Raw genomic sequence first — 17886 nt, 5'->3', positions numbered from 1 at the left:
AGAAGACCCCGTTTGTCGCTATAGACGCAGTATCGTACCAAGACAATGCCATGTCCCCCAAATAGATATAATTGCGTCATACATCACGCGCTAGTATAGGGTTAGTATACCAAATGCCACCGAGCTTGCATGGGGAATAACCATGAAGACACGGAGCAGGGCGTTTTTAACGGGGAAATCCTCCAAATTTATCGCCGCCTCGTACAATAACAATATCTATCGCGCCAGACAAACACACACACATGCAGGAACGGTACGGTATGGACTAGGTGCATGTCGTCTGCCCTGCCATATCTGTTTGCTCACGATCACGCGCTAGTAAGGTCTAGTACCAATGCCACCGAGCTTGCCGGGAATAACCATGCATGAGACAGGGGCAGGGCATTCCCCAAATTTATCGCGCTTATATAATAAAAATATTTATCGCGCCAGACAAACGTCACCGCCAGTATCTCCCATCTTAGTAGTCGGAGCACGACGAGTGTAGCGAGGAGGCGAGATAAGTAGACGCGCGCTCAAAGACAAGCGTCCGCGCTCACGGCGCGTCTGCGCTGCGCGTGACTCATCGCCGTGCACGAGCGGTGGCAAACGAGCGCTTTATAAGGTTCGGAAGGAGCGATACGTGTACAGACGTTCGCGCCGCGCGCGCGTACACACACACACACAACACACACACACACACACACACACACACCACACACACACACACACACACACACACACACACACACACATAACACACACAATACACACACACACACAACCACACACACACACACACACACACACACACACACACACACACACACACACACACACACACACACACGCCACACGTACCTACCATTAATAATGATACATTGTCACCAGCGCGTTTAATTTCCCCTTTCGCCGTTTTAACCGAAATGGCAACAGATGTCTTTCTGACGCTAAAGATCAAATGCTGCCATGCTTAAGGAAGCATGCTTGCGCCTTACCTCTACCACCACCGCGGTTAACACGCTCGCGCTTTGTTCCCACAAAGAAACCCCCAGAAAAGAGAGAGAGCGAGAGAGAGAGAGAGAGAGAGAAAGAGAGAGAGAGAGAGAGAGAAAGAGAGAAACAAACAGAGAGACAGAGAGAGAGAGAGAGAGAGAGAGAGAGAGAGAAAGAGAAAGAGAGAGAGAGAGAGCGATCGAGCGAGAGAGAGAGAGAGAGAGAGGAGAGAGAGAAGAGAAAGAGAGAGAGAAAGAGAGAGAGAGATCTCTTCTCTTCTCTCTCTCTCTCTCTCTCTCGCTCTCTCTCTCTCTCTCTCTCTCTATCTCTCTCTCTCTTTCTCTCTCTCTCTCTCTCTCGCGCGCTCTCTCTTTTCTAGGGGGTTTCTTTGTGGAACAAAAGCGCGAGCGTGTTAACCGCGGTGGTGGTTGAGGTAAGGCGCAAGCATGCTTTCCGTAGCATGGCAGGCATTGATCTTTTAGCGTCAGAAAGACATCTGTTGCCATTTCGGTTAAACGGCGAAAGGGGAAATTGAACGCGCTGGTGACAATGTATCATTATTAATGGTACGTACGTGGTGCGCGCGCGCGTGTGTGTGTGTGTGTTGTGTGCGCGTGGGCGCGAGCGTCTGTGTATCGTTTCCTTCCGAACTTTATAAAGCGCTCGTTTGCCACCGTCTCGTGCACGGCGATGAGTCACGCGCAGCGCAGACGCGCCGTGAGCGGGACGGGACGCTTGCCTTTCGAGCGCGCGTCCACTTCTCGCCTCCTCGTTTACACTCGTCGTGCTCCGACTACTAAGATGGGAGATACCTGGCGGTGACGGTTTGTCTGGCGCGATAAATATTTTTATTATATAAGCGCGATAAATTTGGGGTTGGTTAACCCTGTCTCATGCATGGTTATTCCCCGGCAAGCTCGGTGGCATTTGGTACTAACCCTACTAGCGCGTGATACGTGAGCAAACATTGCCAGACTACATGCACCTAGTCCATTCCGTACCGTTCCTGCATGTATGTGTGTTTGTCTGGCGCGATAGATATTGTTATTGTACGTGGCGCGATAAATTTGGAGGATTTCCCCGTTAAAAAACGCCCTGCTCCTGTCTCATGGTTATTCCCCGGCAAGCTCGGTGGCATTTGGTATACTAACCCTATACTAGCGCGTGATGTATGACGCGACTATATCTGTTTGGGGGACATGGTATTGTCTTTGGTACGATACTGCGTCTATAGCGACAAAGCGGGTCTTCTGGAACTGCACACGGCAACCAGCGCGGCCTTTACACACGCGATCGGATGATCGGAGGCAAACTCCCCTTCTGACCTAACGCTAGCCTGTACAATTTCGGTTTTTATACATTTCTGGCGGGCGCCGTGGCGGGAGCTGCGAGTCAATCTTCTCACGTTAACACTGCTTTGGCGGTGCACAGTAGTGATTCAGGGGAGACCTTTTCTAATCGTAACGTAATTAATAGAGAAATCCACTCGGTCGCTATCCTGCTTCCTACGTAGAACTGAAGCTGTATTACTTCTCAGCGTGGCGTGGACCCGCTTGCAATTATCAGCGGGGAAAAAAAGTCCGCAAAGTTTCGAACCGCGGGGACCAATTGTTATTCATGACAATTCGACAGACGCCGTTCGGCTTTGAACGGATTTCTATTTCGATACTGACGCTACTAGAACGTATCCCGTAAAAGCATATGTGGCGTGACGGTCGCTAATCCAGTCCCGTCGATGATGGAATCCCAGAGCAGACAACACTGATGGCAGCGCTCCCCCCGGATCCGCGCACCGTGCTACGGAAATACGGTTACGGAAATGGCGAGTGTCTGCTCTCTATACTGCCGGGCTACCGGCGCGCGACCCCTTTCTGTTAACGACCATATCCGCTATTCGATACACGAATGTTACGCTCACATACATCACTATTGCACACAAAACGGAACTTATAACTGCAGAGAGAACAGAGGTTGACCGACAGAGCATCATCCTCCCCTACCATATAGCTTGCATTACATGCCACTCATCCATACGTCTTCATCGCTCGCTAACGCTCTCGCTACAAGGGAAGTTGTGTAATATTGCGCTGGTGTCGTTAGTGAAACTGCCACGCGCGTCGCGTCGATCGCCTCCATAATAAAAAATGGCGGCGATTTCCCTTTCGTTGTGCTTCCGCCGCTGCTCGCATGCGATCGTAACAATTTCCCGCCAGTTATTAGAGCGCTGCTAACGACCGTCTGCCTGCCACCGCCGACGTAAGCACCGAGCAGGCGAAACAATCCCTGACGTCATCGCCAGACTATGCAAGCGCAAACAGAGGGCTAATGGCTCTCCCTTATTCACATCACCCCCCCCCTACTCCTTATCAGCGTTCTCTTATTTAGCCCCGTCATTTCCAACTACTCCCACATCGCCCCCTTCCTTCTTCACCCTCCTCCTCCTCCACCTCCTCCTCCTCCTCCTCCACCTCCCTCGCTACATGATTGCCCTAAACTTTCACTGCACCGCGTTTTTGCGTGTCGACTTACTGTGATCATATCCAGAGAGAGAGAGAGAGAGAGAGAGAGAGAGGGGGGGGAGGGAGACAGCGTGAGAGAGAGAGAGAGAGGGAGACCGCCCACGCACGGCGCGGGCATGCACGCAGCCAGCCAGGCAGACATGAAGGCCGGGCAATGAATGCTTGCATCAGCGCAATATAATATAAAATATTAAATTCTCATTTCATCCACTGAGCGTCACTTTCGCTTTCGGGCGGCTAGTCGGTTTTTACTTGCGAGTCGACGTGTCGGCCCGCGAAATTAGCGATCATCAATAATCGATAACCTATAATCGATTATCATCAACAGGTCATCGATCATTTATCGTTCATCATCAATCATCGATTAACCGAAGACTCCATAGAAGTCAAGTGAATTATCTATACGTGAATAATCACAAGCGGTCGGTCGGCTGGAAACGTGTGATGATTTCAGGAGTGTATAATATATGTATGTATGTATGTATATATATATATATATAATAGAGCATGTATCTCTATATTATACACTCCTGATGATTTCACCTCCCAGGCGCAGACTCGGCCTATAGCTCAGCTGCTCCCTCCGATTCCACAATTCTCTCTCGATCGCCAGTCGTTCAACGGCACCGCCTTTACGACTTCATCCTCGGCCGTTATGCTATATGCGTCTTCACACGTCGTCGGTGCCTGATGCTTGACCCTCACTGACGATCCACCTGATGTACGCACCTCCTGTCGTGCCCGATTCACATGCAGATGCGTGTGCACACATTCACACTCTCTATCAGTGCACCTCTTTTCTCGTCCTCTCTGGCACCCAGGCTTTTCTCTCGCCCCATTAACGCATAACCCATGCGGCGGTTAGCAACAACCACAGTCGCGTTTCCCTAAGCTAGTAACGGCAGCGACATTAACGAGAAGTTTCCACGCTCTGTGGACGGCATCGGGGCCTCAGCTTCCGTCAGCTGGCGGCGTAGCTGCACGCGCGCAGCCTACCGCCGTGTCACGCATACGGCAGAGGAAGCCGCGAAGCCCTGCGCGACGGGCACGACATCTGGCGTTAATTATTCGCTCGAAAATAAATGTGATTTTTCTTGCTATGAAATTTGAGCATCGTGGAAACGAAATAGATTAAAATATAGAAAATCGGGAATTTTTAGTAAGTATATAGTGATGATATTTAATTTCAACAGTATGTCTTTAGGCATAGATGATATATACTGGCACGGATACAGATAATAGGCATTTTGGATAACTGAGAGATTGAAATTAAAACGCTTCGCATGACTCGTAAATATTATCTCTCTACATTAAACGTATAATTTCAACAAAATAAATTTTTTGTAGATACCGGTTACATTTTAATTATTTAAATACAGCATTGTGATTACTGTTTTTCAGATCGCACTACTTGTGAGGATATAATACCTACTTAAATATCATAATTTCAACAAGATAATTTTCCATTGGTATGAACCTGGCACGCTAGAATGCAAATCTAACGCTACGTTAAATTCTTGGTAAATTTATGAAGGCTAGACAATTGATAATTATTAAAGTTAGACACAAGTATAAACATTTTTCACATCACATGACTCAAGCGTAAGTACTTGCTTTACTGTATGCTTTCTTATATGTCTGTTTGTCTTCCTGCCTGTCTATACATGTTTGTCAGTCTGTCAGTCAATCAGTCTTTCTGCCTGTCTGCCTGCCTGCCTATCTGTCTATATGTCTGTCTGTCTGTCTGCTTGCCAGCCTGCCTGCCTATCTACGTGCCTGTTTACTTGCCTGCTTGCCTATCTGTCTGTCTGTCTGCCTGCCTGCCTGCCTATCTGTCTGTCTGATTGCCTGCCTATCTGTCTTTGTGCATTTCTGCCTGCTTAACCTGCTTGCCTGTTTACCTGCCCGCCTGCCTACCTGCCTATTTGCCTGCCTGCCCGCCTGCTTGCCTGCCTGCCCGCCTGCCTGCCTACCTGCCTGTCTGTCTGTCTGTCTGCCTGCCTGCCCGCCTGCATGCCTACCTGCCTGTCTGTCTGCCTGCCTGCCTACCTGCCTGTCTGTCTGCCTACCTGCCTGCCTGTCTGCCTGTCTGCTTACCTTTACCTGCTCTCTGTGTAAAAACGTTAGTTACGGGAATCTCGTGACGCCGCCGCCGCAGCAGCTGCTGCCACGCGCATCCTACCGGGAGGCTGAGGAGTAGGAGCACGCGGGAAGCCCACCAACATCCCGCAAGTCACGTTGTCTATAAGAGCGAGAGAAAGAAGAGAGGTAGAGAGAGAGAGAGAGAGAGAGAGAGAGAGAGAGAGAGAGAGAGAGAGAGAGAGAGAGAGAGAGAGAGAGAATCCATAACTATATACACCGTTATTACCGTGCCCTTGGGGCCATCTATCCGACCAGTCAACCATCCACGGATGCTCTATATAGACCTCGCTATACATATGTATTATATGTATTATATATTTTTCGTTTAAATTTCTATCGTTCGCTATAAATAAGTAAGGGAGAGAGATGGGTGAGAGTTAAAAAGAGAGAGAGAGAGAGAGAGAGAGAGAGAGAGAGAGAGAGAGAGAGAGATTTGTACGCAATTGAATTTCGGTAGTTAATTTTTGCATCGTGTCGCGTGCGTGATGGTGATGGTGGTGATAATGATGAGGATAATGATAGAGGTTATAATAGTGATCAGAGAGAGTTATTTGATAGAGGGAGAAGGAGGTTGAACGCAGGAGAGGGAGAGAGAGAGAAAGGAGGTGGGTGAGCGATAGCAAGTGATAGAGAGTATGGGAGAGAAGATAGGAGAGAGGGAGAGGGAGTGTGAGAGGCAGAGGGAGAAGTATAAAGAGATACAAAATACGAGAGAGAGAGAGAGAGAGAGAGCGAGAGAGAGGAGGTAGGGAGAATGAGATGGAGAAAGCTGTTTAGCAAAGGAACACACACACAGATAAGTAGGGAAGGAGTGCACTCGCGCGAGCAAGAGAGAGAGCAAGTAGTAGAAGGGAAAATGGGGATAGGGAGAGAGTGCGTGTTTGAGAGAGAGAAAGAAAGAGAAAGAGAGAGGGGGAGTGCGAGGAAGAGAGAAAGGGAGAGAAGGGCAGACAGATAGATAGACAGACAGACAGACAGACAGACAGACAGACAGACAGACAGACAGACAGACAGACAGACAGACAGACAGACAGACAGACAGATACACAGACACACAGACACACAGACACACAGACAGACACGCCAACACACACAGGCAGACATCTCCGATTCTTCTCGTTAGTTTCTCTAGCCGTCTCTCACCGCCTCCCGGCAATCTGGTTGTTGGAAACCCGTAATTTCACGGCGTGACCTCACACAGCGCAGACAACACAGACGGGCCATTGTGCGTGGCGATGTAGTGCAGCACACCTGTTGATGAGGTGAGTGCGGGGTGAGGGCGGCCACACTTACACCTGCCCTGCAGAGGGGCGTCTCCCGCGACGACGACGACGATACGTAACGGTGCACGATGAACGAGTTAAAGTCAGCCTTCGCGCGCGCACGCTCTCTCTCTCTCTCTCTCTCTCTCTCCCTCTCCTTCTCTTTCTTTTGCTCTCATATTCTGCTTACTCTCATATCCGTTTTCCTCTCTGTGTGTCTCGCTTTCTTCTCTCGCGCGCTCTCTCTCTCTCTCTCGCTCATTCATTCGCATCCTTTTATTTAAAAAATTGATTAAAACGTGTGTTTTAATCACGAAGCGGGTTTAGTTGTGACGGTATAACAAGGGGGGGAAGTCCCAGCGTCTCACGCTCTCCTCCCGCGCGTGGGGGGGGGCGTGCCGCCGGGGGAAAGTGATATCATGTTTCAGCCGGTCTGGAGCGCTCTGTGTCTGCCACGGGCATTTGAAATTCAGATGCGGCGCGCTGGCGGCTTTGTTGTCGTCAGCTTGGGCCGCGATCAGGTGTGCTATTGTCGCCCGCCGGTCGTACCTGTAAATTGTTACCCGCTGCGCGATGGCTCGTCGAGGTGCCTGGAAGTCATGCGCAGCTCGCGGAGCGTGTCCCGCCTCACGCTGAATGCACGCCCGGTGTTCTCCCCCTCTCATAATCCCTCTCCCCATCCCCGCCCTCCCCTTCCTCATCCCCGGCGCTGGCTAGCATCTTGTAAACATACGTGTGGACCGCGCGCGCGGTAGGGAAACAAACGTGCAATCAGTGATTGCTGTAATTGCGAGCGTGTAATGTTGTAATAGTAGTAGTCATCGCGCGTCGGTCGGCGCCCTTGTCACGTAGCGATGTTGATCGCGAAACGCGGTGTCGCGATGTCAGAAACTGTATCATAAATCCATTGATTATGATTACCTTTCTGTACTTTTTTTTTAACATTTTTCTTTTTACATTTTTCTTCTTATTTATTATTCTGCTATTGTCTTCGTGATTTTACATAGATCACGAAGAGGGAAGAGCTAATAATACCTATTATTAGCTCTTGATGTAGGCTATAGGATATAGATATGGGTCGGTTCGTACAATAAAAATATAGTACGTCTTTATTATGGCACGCCTGACGTGTGTGTAGGTGATGACGCATTCTGTACTGCGTCTACTCTTATCGTAAATTCTCACGTTAACGCAGGCTTATTACGTCACACCTGACAGTAGCTGATCGCGCGCGCTGACACTCTCTCTATACTGTTTATATGCCATTACCGCAAACTGACGTGTTTCGGTCCACTAGTCCAAAATCACAGTCCGAATACTTTTGTTTGCCCCGCAGGAAAGAGAAATAGTACAATTGGCATGCCCCCCAAAGCGAGTGCTGATAGGGTGGATGACGAAACTACTGCTGCGAGTGTGGTAAGTTGCAACGGTCGTTTGGCACGCGTTTCTCGCAAGCACGATTTAGTTTGGCATGGGGCAAGCCTGTACTATTTCTCTTTCCTGCATTCTAGCGTTCTACTACCTACACAGCCTTCGTCCGTTTTCTTTTCACCGCATTTTTTTATATGTCCGGTAGACCTGTTAGCATGGATTTTTTTTATCGTAGGCACAACGCATGTTTGTGGTGGTAGTCTGTGTTCTTTCTTTGGTGTGCTCTTGTCTAGCGCGCAGATGACGCACGCGGCGTGTTGTGTCAATGTGTTTACACACACGATCATAAATCAAATTCTCCGCACCACGTGACAATTAACAGGTGACCACGTGACGACCCGAGTCTTTACGTTTTGGCACATTTACAATTTGATCGCTCATATATATATATATATATATATATATAATAAATATATATTATATATATAATATATAATAAGCAGTAGCAAATAGATGGGGGCACAACTGTGAGTGAAATAAGGGCTCGGCAGCATAAAGCGTGGAAACACAATCGGATGTTATTCTGTATGTCTGTTTCAAATCGCAGCATGTTGTAGCAAAGATTGGCGAGAGATTTTATAGTAAGTCCAAGTTAGAAATAAACACAAATAACGAGAGTTTTTGTGTCGGGCGCCTGAGCGGTTGCGAGCCTTTTAACACAAGCTAGTTTTCAGAATTTAGGTGTTTTTTTTAGTTGTGTTGCAATTTTGATAGCAGCGAATTTTATGTATTTTTTATTAGACATTATTACTTTATTGCGATTTATTGACGAGTATCTACTGCAGAATTTTAAGTCATTCATCGGGTATGCGAATCAGGTATTAGTCAGGTGACGCGCAATGTGTTTCCGCCAACTTCCTGCATCAACCAGGGCAACCAAAAGAGCGCCAAACTTCGCGCAAACCCCAAGATGCGAAACGCAGAGATAAAGTGAGCAGTATTTGTGCAGTTAGTCCGAGGGTGCATGGGGGGGGGGGGATGAGAAGAGAAGGTGAGAGGCGGCGCGGGGGAGGGGGTGGGGGGGGATGAGAAGAACGGGGGTTAAGCATGCAAGAGGTGTAAATATTTAGGTGCGCGCGTGCTATAGGGGTGTGGTCCGCGCAGGTGCGCGTGCATCATTATCTCTGCAGACGTGTCACTTAAATATAGATGCGTGACGATATCGAGAATCAGTATCGGATTAAATGCGACGAAGGGAGGAGGGGGGCAAAAAATCACAACAACAAACAAAACACATTCCATTGCTGCGCATTTCGTAAGATGCATATGCAAATAAACATTTTCTCTGGCGATGCGTTAAGAGCTAGGCGCTGCCTTGTAATGTGCGGAGAAATGCACGTGCGCCTTGATTTGCACGGCTGCCACTCAACTTTCACTCTCCGTTACGAATTGCTAATGTTCGGATGAAGTCTTTGTCATAGCTAACGACTAAACTCTATCTCTGACGAATAGGCGCCGATGAACCGAAGAGCGACCACTTTTTTTTTGTACCAGCCCTCACGTTATTATTCACATTACGTGTTTCGCATAAGAAACTCGCAGCTGTGCATTCCCGACCATACCTCACGCCTTACCTCACCTCACCAACACCCCCACCTCACCAGCACAGCACCACTACCAATACAAACATCATGTGGCACCACTATACGACCACAATTACCACCATACCCCTACCAACACAATCACCGCGGCACCACTACGACTACTATCATCACAGCACCACTACCACCACTATCACCACAACACCCCAATACGGCTACCAATACCACAACACCACTACCAATGCCACAGCACCACTACCAACACAGCACCACGGCTAACAACACCATCGCAAGCCCACTTCACCCCACCTCTATTCTAACCACTACCCAGCCTTCGTCAACCACTACTCCACTAACTCCCTACCTCCCCCCGGCCCACACCTCCGCCCTCGGTATCAACTTTCCTTCGAACCTTCCATGCACCCATGCACGAACAGCGCGTGAATATATGCACACCGCCATCAATAATGAAACCACTCTCACTCGTGTTTTATTCGGGTCCTCTTTCGGGTTTACTCTCTCTCTCTCTCTCTCTCTCTCTTTCTCTCTCCCTCATCATCTTCTATCTCTCTTCTTCTCTCTCTCAACTCACTCAATCTCTCTTCTCCATTTCGTGTCTCTCTCTCTTCTCTCTCTATCAACAACATTCCTCTCTCTCTCACTCTCACTCCCACTCGATCGTTCACTCACTCTCTCTTTCACTCTCACTATCACTCTCTCTATTGCTCTCGCGCTCTCCCTCTCCCCCCTCTCTCACCCCCTCGCCTCCGCGTGCACGCACTCACCTCATTATATTAGCTGCTAGCGTACCTGTCCACTAAGCGTTGCGGTACTCGTGTCAAGCAGCGTGCGCGGGTTCAGACCGGTGCCAGTCACCGCTGGCGCGCGTGCCACTTTGAAGAAGCCCGGCATTCGCATTATTACGTGATATTACGCAATAGTACGTAATGCGCGCTAACCTGCCGCTATTAATCGCATGCCGCGACAGACGGTAGATTTTTTTTAACTCTCACTCTCACTCGCCGAAAGTGAAAGTGGATTGGATTTTTTTTCTCCACCCGTTCGTATGATGACGTGGTTAGCGAGCGATGGCATTCTAAATTGACGCTTACCATTCGGTACCAGCTCGCGCACGCACGCACGCACGCACGCACGCACGCACGCACGCACAAAAGCAGACAAGCACACACACATGCACGTACGCACGCACGCACGCACGCACTCACGCACGCATGAAAGCAGGCACGCATGTACGCACGCACGCAGGCAAGCACACGCACATGCACGCACGCACGAAAGCAAGCACACATGCACGAACGAAAGCACACGCACATGCACGCACGCACGAAAGCAAGCACACATGCACGAACGAAAGTACACACACATGTACGCACGCACACAGGCACGCACGCATGCACGCACGCAGGCCCGCACGCCACGGTAGCAGACATGCTGATATGCTCCCGCCACAATCACGTCATGTCAGGAGCGAGGGAATGGCGCGTGTCGGCGCGTCCCAAAACGCAATTGAATTGATTAGGTTCATGTCAGCGAAAGTTCGACTGTTTCCGCTCTGTTCCGATTTAGCTACCGATCGCGCCCTCGCCCGCATCGCGTACCGGAAATCCGCTTTCACTTTCCGTACGCAGAAGCTGCGTCGTCTGCTCCCGACGTCGTCGCATTTAATCGGGGAAGATGAAAAAAAATGCGGTAACGATTTGACATTTGCCTTCTTCCTCTACTTTCAGGAAGGAAACGATGCGATGAACAGAAACGGACGCGGAAACGGCGGATTTCGCCAGCGGAACAGGAGAACGATGAGTGAGTCGGTGCAGCAGCGCTATCCCGGTGCAGACGACACTCAATAGAGGCGCACGATTCAGCAAGCTCTCAGCGCAGAGCACGCCGGTGACGACAGCGACGGCGACGATGACGATAGTGGCCACCGAACGGACGTTCTATTTACTGGATCGAATCGAGATCAAAATGGCCGCCGCCAGCGTTTGCGATTCCCGAGGAGAGCCGAACGCGATTCGGTCATGATCGGCAACAGCGTTGGCAAGCTACCGACGCGGAAGCAGAGAGGTAGACGACATCCGGTGTGATCGTGACGTCAAGAGAGACGCCATATTTTTTTACGTTCTCGGTGATTATTGGCGCCTGCATACATATATTGTTTCAAGCGCACCCCATGTAGACCTGAATGTGCCATCGGTCTGATGCGGGGAAGGCCAACATCTACATACATTATGCTATGTGTAGAAAAATTATTGGCCTGGGACAAGTTTACAGGGTTTGACTGTATATTTGATAAGACCCGAAGGCAACGCATACTGGTATCTGTTAGATAGGATATATTAGTCGAGCGGGAATTCTCGCATATGCTTGCTTTCCGTGTGATTTCCTTTCCGAGAGATTTCACATAGTCAGTTTAATGTTGTAGATTAGGAGTATAAGGGTTCTCGTATTGTATTCCACATTTTTTCTTTTCATAAGATATATCGCTTTCGATAAGTTATGACGCATATATTTATTACACGTTGGCGTAATAGGCTGAAACGATACATATTGATTGCATTATAATAGCAGACGTAGAGTAATATACATATGCGTATATGATTTAACTCCTGCTGTCATCGTGTGATTAAATATTCATAGGTTCTGGATACAACCGTAGCAAGCGTCACTCGATACCCCAGCATAGCATTCATGTAGTCCTGCGACACGCACTTCGTACACACGACAGTTTCAATAATTCCTTCAGTGCAAATCATTAGCGAATAAAGGAATTCTTTGGTAGATCACCGCAAATCACCGCAAGCGAGCGCGAGTGGAACGTATTCGTCCGATACGCCCCGCGCATTCATTAAACGGCCTACCCCCTTGCTTCTCCCCGCATGCATGGCCAGCCGTATAGGGCTGAGCGACTCCACCCCGGACTATACAGAGTGCGTCTGCTCGTCTGACTCAATAGCTATTTTGACGCGTGACTCAACGCGACTTTCATTTTGGTAGACGCCGCACGTAGCAGTCTATAGCTGGCCCGCAAGCAAGCATGGTTAGTGGAGCGAGCGAGAGAGAGAGAGAGAGAGAGAGAGAGTGGGTGAGAGAGAAGGAGGAGGGGAAGCGAAAAAACTAGCCGCGTGCCAGCATGCATGTGGTGGTCGACCCACGCGACGGTGCATCGCTGCTAGATCTGCTGCAATCCTCCCATACCATCATCGCGCAGCCGCATCCCGAGCGATCGACGCAAGCCCGCAGCGGAGACATCATGTGCCCAGCCGATCCAGCCCGCCCGCTACACCCTCCTCCCGTCTACGACCTTCAAACCGCTATTATCCTCACGGAATTCGACAAGCATCGCAACAATTCTGATCTACCCCCTCCCCCGCGCCTTCGATGTGCCGACATGTCGGAAATTGATATTATAGCGAGTTTGATGGCTGAGTATTAGCAGACGACTGATTGCGGCGTCGAAGCCGTTCGTAAGAACTGCGGAGCGTGTGGTTTCACCGGGTTTGTGTGGGGGGGTGTCGCAAAACGCGGCTCGTGATTAGAGGTTACGTGTTGGGTAATCGTACAACGCGAGTTGTTGGAATTTTGCGGGGAATCGGGCAAAACACGGGGTGGTAACATTTGCCAGCGGCGGGGGCGGTACTAGGGTGAGGGTTGTAAAACACGACGCCGCAGCAATTCCACTTGCGAGTGTATGGCGTAGTTTTCTAGCATGCTCTTATCATTCCCGGATCGACCTCGCATTTTTCTCGAAAAAAGAAGAGTGCACGTGAAAAAGAAGAAGCGGACGAGAAGAAGAAAAATCGCACAGTAAAACGCTAGCACGTGGGTGACGATGCCGACAGCTGGACACCGGATGCTGTGAAGCCAGACACGAGACGATGTGATGCGATGCTGAGCTGAGCTTGCCCGGGCACCGTGGGAACCAGTGCCACGTGGCCAGCCAGCAGTCCACGCTGCGCAAACCACCAACGTTTCGCAAGGACGCATCAGGCGTTGGGGAAATCTCCTAAATACGCACACTGATGATGGGCCGGGAAGACAGAATGACGATGCTGAGTGTATCGTGTATGTGATCAGGTTACGTTAACGTCAATATGAATATCAATATGAATATTATGTGATCAGGTTACGTTAACGTCAATATGAATATCAATATGAATATAATATATATATATATATGCCTTGCCACTGTAATTAATGTAATAAATCTTTGACGCATACAAATGCGAATTTATCTGTCAGCATGTTGAAATATGCATTGTCTGTCGTGCGCGAGGCTCACGCGATTTCTCGAAATCACGTGATGCCAACTTTCGCATGCAGTGTGCAGCAGATTTCACTTGGGCTGTGAAGTTGATTACGATGATATCCATCGAGGATTGTCCGTACACTGCTGCGCCAATAAACATTTAATTTGAAAAAATATATTGTTATGGGTTCAAATAAACCCACAAATAATTAGCTTTCGATTGATCTCACTGTGTTGTATATAGGATTTGTAAAAATCATTTCTTTCGTTGGGTTGTGTGTGCGTGTTTGTCCGGATTTTATGTGCGATCGCTAAAGCTCAAATAGATATATATGCTATGCAAATTGCCGAGTGTGCCTTCTTCATGTATCGCCGCACATTTGGTAAAATCCGATGGTGAAACATCAAACTGTTCACAAAAAGACACGGCGTTCGTTATTCTTCAAAACGTACCAGTTTTCATGGAATTTCTTTAACGAATCCGACAAAGCGAGCATGAGATTTTATTAATCATTTATTAGTGAATCTCCTCCCATTTCTCTGCGTCTTCGTTGCTTTGTAATTATTCGATATTTGACGCCGCCATTTTGTGAGCAAACACGTGACTTTACTATATGTATAGTGCAATGTATTGTATACTGCTGGTCAGTACATCATTTGCGCCAACTATGTACATGTATATACTCGGACCCAACATACCCTCGCGTGCCTGTGGTCATCGTACGCTATGCTAGCTAGCTCTTGGTCAATCTCGTTGTAAGCGAACCGTAATTGTATGTAGCTATCTATACCCGTGTAGCATTTCGCCCACGCCACAGGAGGCCTGTGATGGAGCGAGGGGGTACACGGGTAGCGCTGAGTTGCATGAAACTGCCGAGCGGGCCTACCTTACATGACCTGTGCAGGCGGTGCGTAAAATTAAGGGAACATTTTCGGTGTGTTGTAGACTAGATGAACGGTTTGCATCTTTGTTCTTTGAGAAAATCTGAATAGATTTCGTTTGTTGTCATTGTTTTTGGGTTGTTATCGTGCAACATATGCGAAGTCACTACGAATAGCTTTAGGTAAATGGGGTTATTCTGCGAGAAAGGGCGAGTTACAACTCTCTTCGCAGCTATATTTGTTTACCCCTCCTGCCCGAGAAAAAAAAAAGCAAAACAGGGTGTGCATATTTTGCGAGTTAGAATGCGAAATGTGGACGTGTGGGCGAGGACGTCGTGTAAGCCATGCTCCGTGTAATCAATTGTTTATTGCGTTGTCCTCGGCGTGATAAATAGAAATTAAGATATACCGGTAGAAGCGTTCCGAGGCGTAAAGATGGCGTCCACATATTCGCGGTTGATCTCATATTTTCGTAAGACTGTTGCTCAAACGATATCGTTCCGCCAGACAGCTGGTGGGGGAAAACTCGTACACTGGGCGGCAATGCAACACCAGCGCTTTTGTATGGTTAATCAATTTTCTATGCATAGAATGCATAAAAGGTGCGTGTCCAACACGGACGAAGAACCGCAACGCCATTTAGTTTTTTTCTCGTGTTCTCGATAATCACGTGGGTACGGCGTGAAATTCCCAACTTTGCTCTAACATCCAAGATGGCGGAGCATTTCGGTTCGGCCGAGGAGTCTGGATGGAGCGTTGCAAACGCTCGCGCTTTGTAACGGTGATGCAATTAATTGTAAATCGATGAAATTAGATCAAGCGAACCGATCTTTGCAGCTGGTTAAACGACGGATCTCGCAAGTTCCGGAATTGTTCAGTGTTTGCTAGTGAAATATATATATATATATATATATATATATATATATATATATATCAATATGAATATCTGTTGGCGCATGTAAATAAGGTTACAGCTATAGCGATATATATATATATATATATATATATATGCGTGTAATCTCTGCACCGCTATGGCCTTTATTTCAGCATAATCATATTTAGTTTAGAGTGCTTTAGTTCATTAGTTAGTCTCTTTCTTAGTATGTAATAGCACGCATCGTCGTATGTGTTGTGACGTCACCATAGAATCTTTTCGCGTCGAACATTCACACATTTTGGGTCGAGGTTTATGTCCCGTGTAGCCGAGAGGTGGAAGCGTGATTGGTTCTTCGGGACAGGTGTGAATTTCGGCGCAGGTAGTTAAGGTTTCGCGACCGAGTCTCCAGGTGAGACGTTCTGTACTGTCACAGCACACACACACACACACGTGTGTGCGAGCAGTTTACAAGTAGAGGGGGTTTATATACCGTGTCGTCGTAAATAGGATATAGACACGAAACGTGTGTACCCTCGCGTGGCTGGAATTGTGCAATGCATAACTTGTAAACGGTTTTTTTTGTATACTACTTGTGTTTTGAGAAATAAATATAAACTTACACGTTTATAAAGTCATGAGATTCACGTGTTGTCCGCTTGCTTAATCTGTTGACCGCGTCTTTAAAAGAACTAACGAGAAGTATGCAGTTATACCACATACACGTCAAATATCAATTGTAATATATTTAAAGATATATTTATTAGAACCAATCAGGATTTGCATTACGCCCTGAAAGGAAAATCAAAACGCAAAATAGCGTATATGGCAGAGGTCCCGGCATTATCGAGCCCCGGATAAACGGGATCATCGTATAAACGACATGTCTTCAAAAACATTTTCATGGTTCCCGACCTGTCCCGATAGAGCAGGGACTACTGTAGTAGAAAAGAAGTCGTGATAGCATGCATATACATAAACATAACATCAGGAGTATATAATAGAATATCTTCTATTATATACTCCTGATAACATATATATAACATCAAGAGCTAATAATACCTACCTAGGTATTATTAGCTCTTGATAACATATACATATACATATACGTATACACATACAAATACACATACATATACACATACACATACACATACACATACACATACACATACACATACACATGCACATGCACATGCACATGCACATGCACATGCACATGCACATATACATATACATATACATATACATATACATATACATATACATATACATATATACATATACATAAACGTGCGTTACATCATATGCGCTTCGGAAATTAACGCTGTTCAGACGTTACACTTAAGTATTCAACACATAAATATACGACGATTGCAAACTCGCCTGCACGCAAATTCATCGACTATAATATAAAAACGTCACGATGAAACCTAGCAAATACACGCTGAGCATGAACTTTCTGTTAATTCGCGATTAAGTAATTACAGTATCAAAAACACTCTACCATAGATGACAAAAATGCAATAAACTCTAACATCTATCGGGCCGTGATCTTCTAGAGGAAGTAGTGGGAAGAAATATACTCACGGGAAAAGAACGTCAACGATGATTATAATATCAAAAGGTATCTAACTTTCGATGAAATAAATGCAACTGCATTTTTCATCCGTTGGGATTATAAACGGGGAAAAAACACATGAAGAGAAAGTGAAAGTCGATTATAATACCAAAAGGTATCTAACCATTGATGAAAAATTGCAACCCTATTCAATACCCGTGGGGAATATAGAGGGGAAGAAAAAACGCACAGAAAGAAAATGAAAGATGGTGCAAAAACGCGCCTATCGCGGGAGAGAGAAAGATGAAAAACAGACAGAGAAAAGAAATCTAACTCATCGTGATTTCAATTCGGAGATCACATACACACGCAAGCACGCGTACGCACGCACGCACGCACGCACGCACGCTCGCACGCACGCACGCACGCACG

At 47.5% G+C, this 17886-nt stretch overlaps 1 protein-coding gene across 2 annotated transcripts in view; it reads left to right on the top strand.

Moving 5' to 3' along the window:
* The window catches only part of LOC106805778, a 38769-nt gene that overhangs the window by 17602 nt on the left and 3281 nt on the right, over positions 1-17886 (top strand). Inside the window, exons 3-4 of one of the 2 annotated variants that reach the window (XM_014807500.1) lie at positions 8235-8314; positions 11619-12932. In XM_014807500.1, coding sequence (XP_014662986.1) covers positions 8235-8314; positions 11619-11637 — 99 coding nt within the window. In that variant the 3' untranslated portion in view covers positions 11638-12932. The remainder of the gene's footprint in view (positions 1-8234; positions 8315-11618; positions 12933-17886) is intronic. The other variant, XM_014807499.1, reaches the window with a different exon arrangement.

This window comes from Priapulus caudatus, unplaced genomic scaffold (assembly GCF_000485595.1).
Source record: "Priapulus caudatus unplaced genomic scaffold, Priapulus_caudatus-5.0.1 Scaffold126, whole genome shotgun sequence".
Lineage (NCBI taxonomy): Eukaryota > Metazoa > Priapulida > Priapulimorpha > Priapulimorphida > Priapulidae > Priapulus > Priapulus caudatus.
Note: the sequence above shows the minus strand (reverse complement) of the source record. Positions and strands in the feature narration are given on the sequence as shown.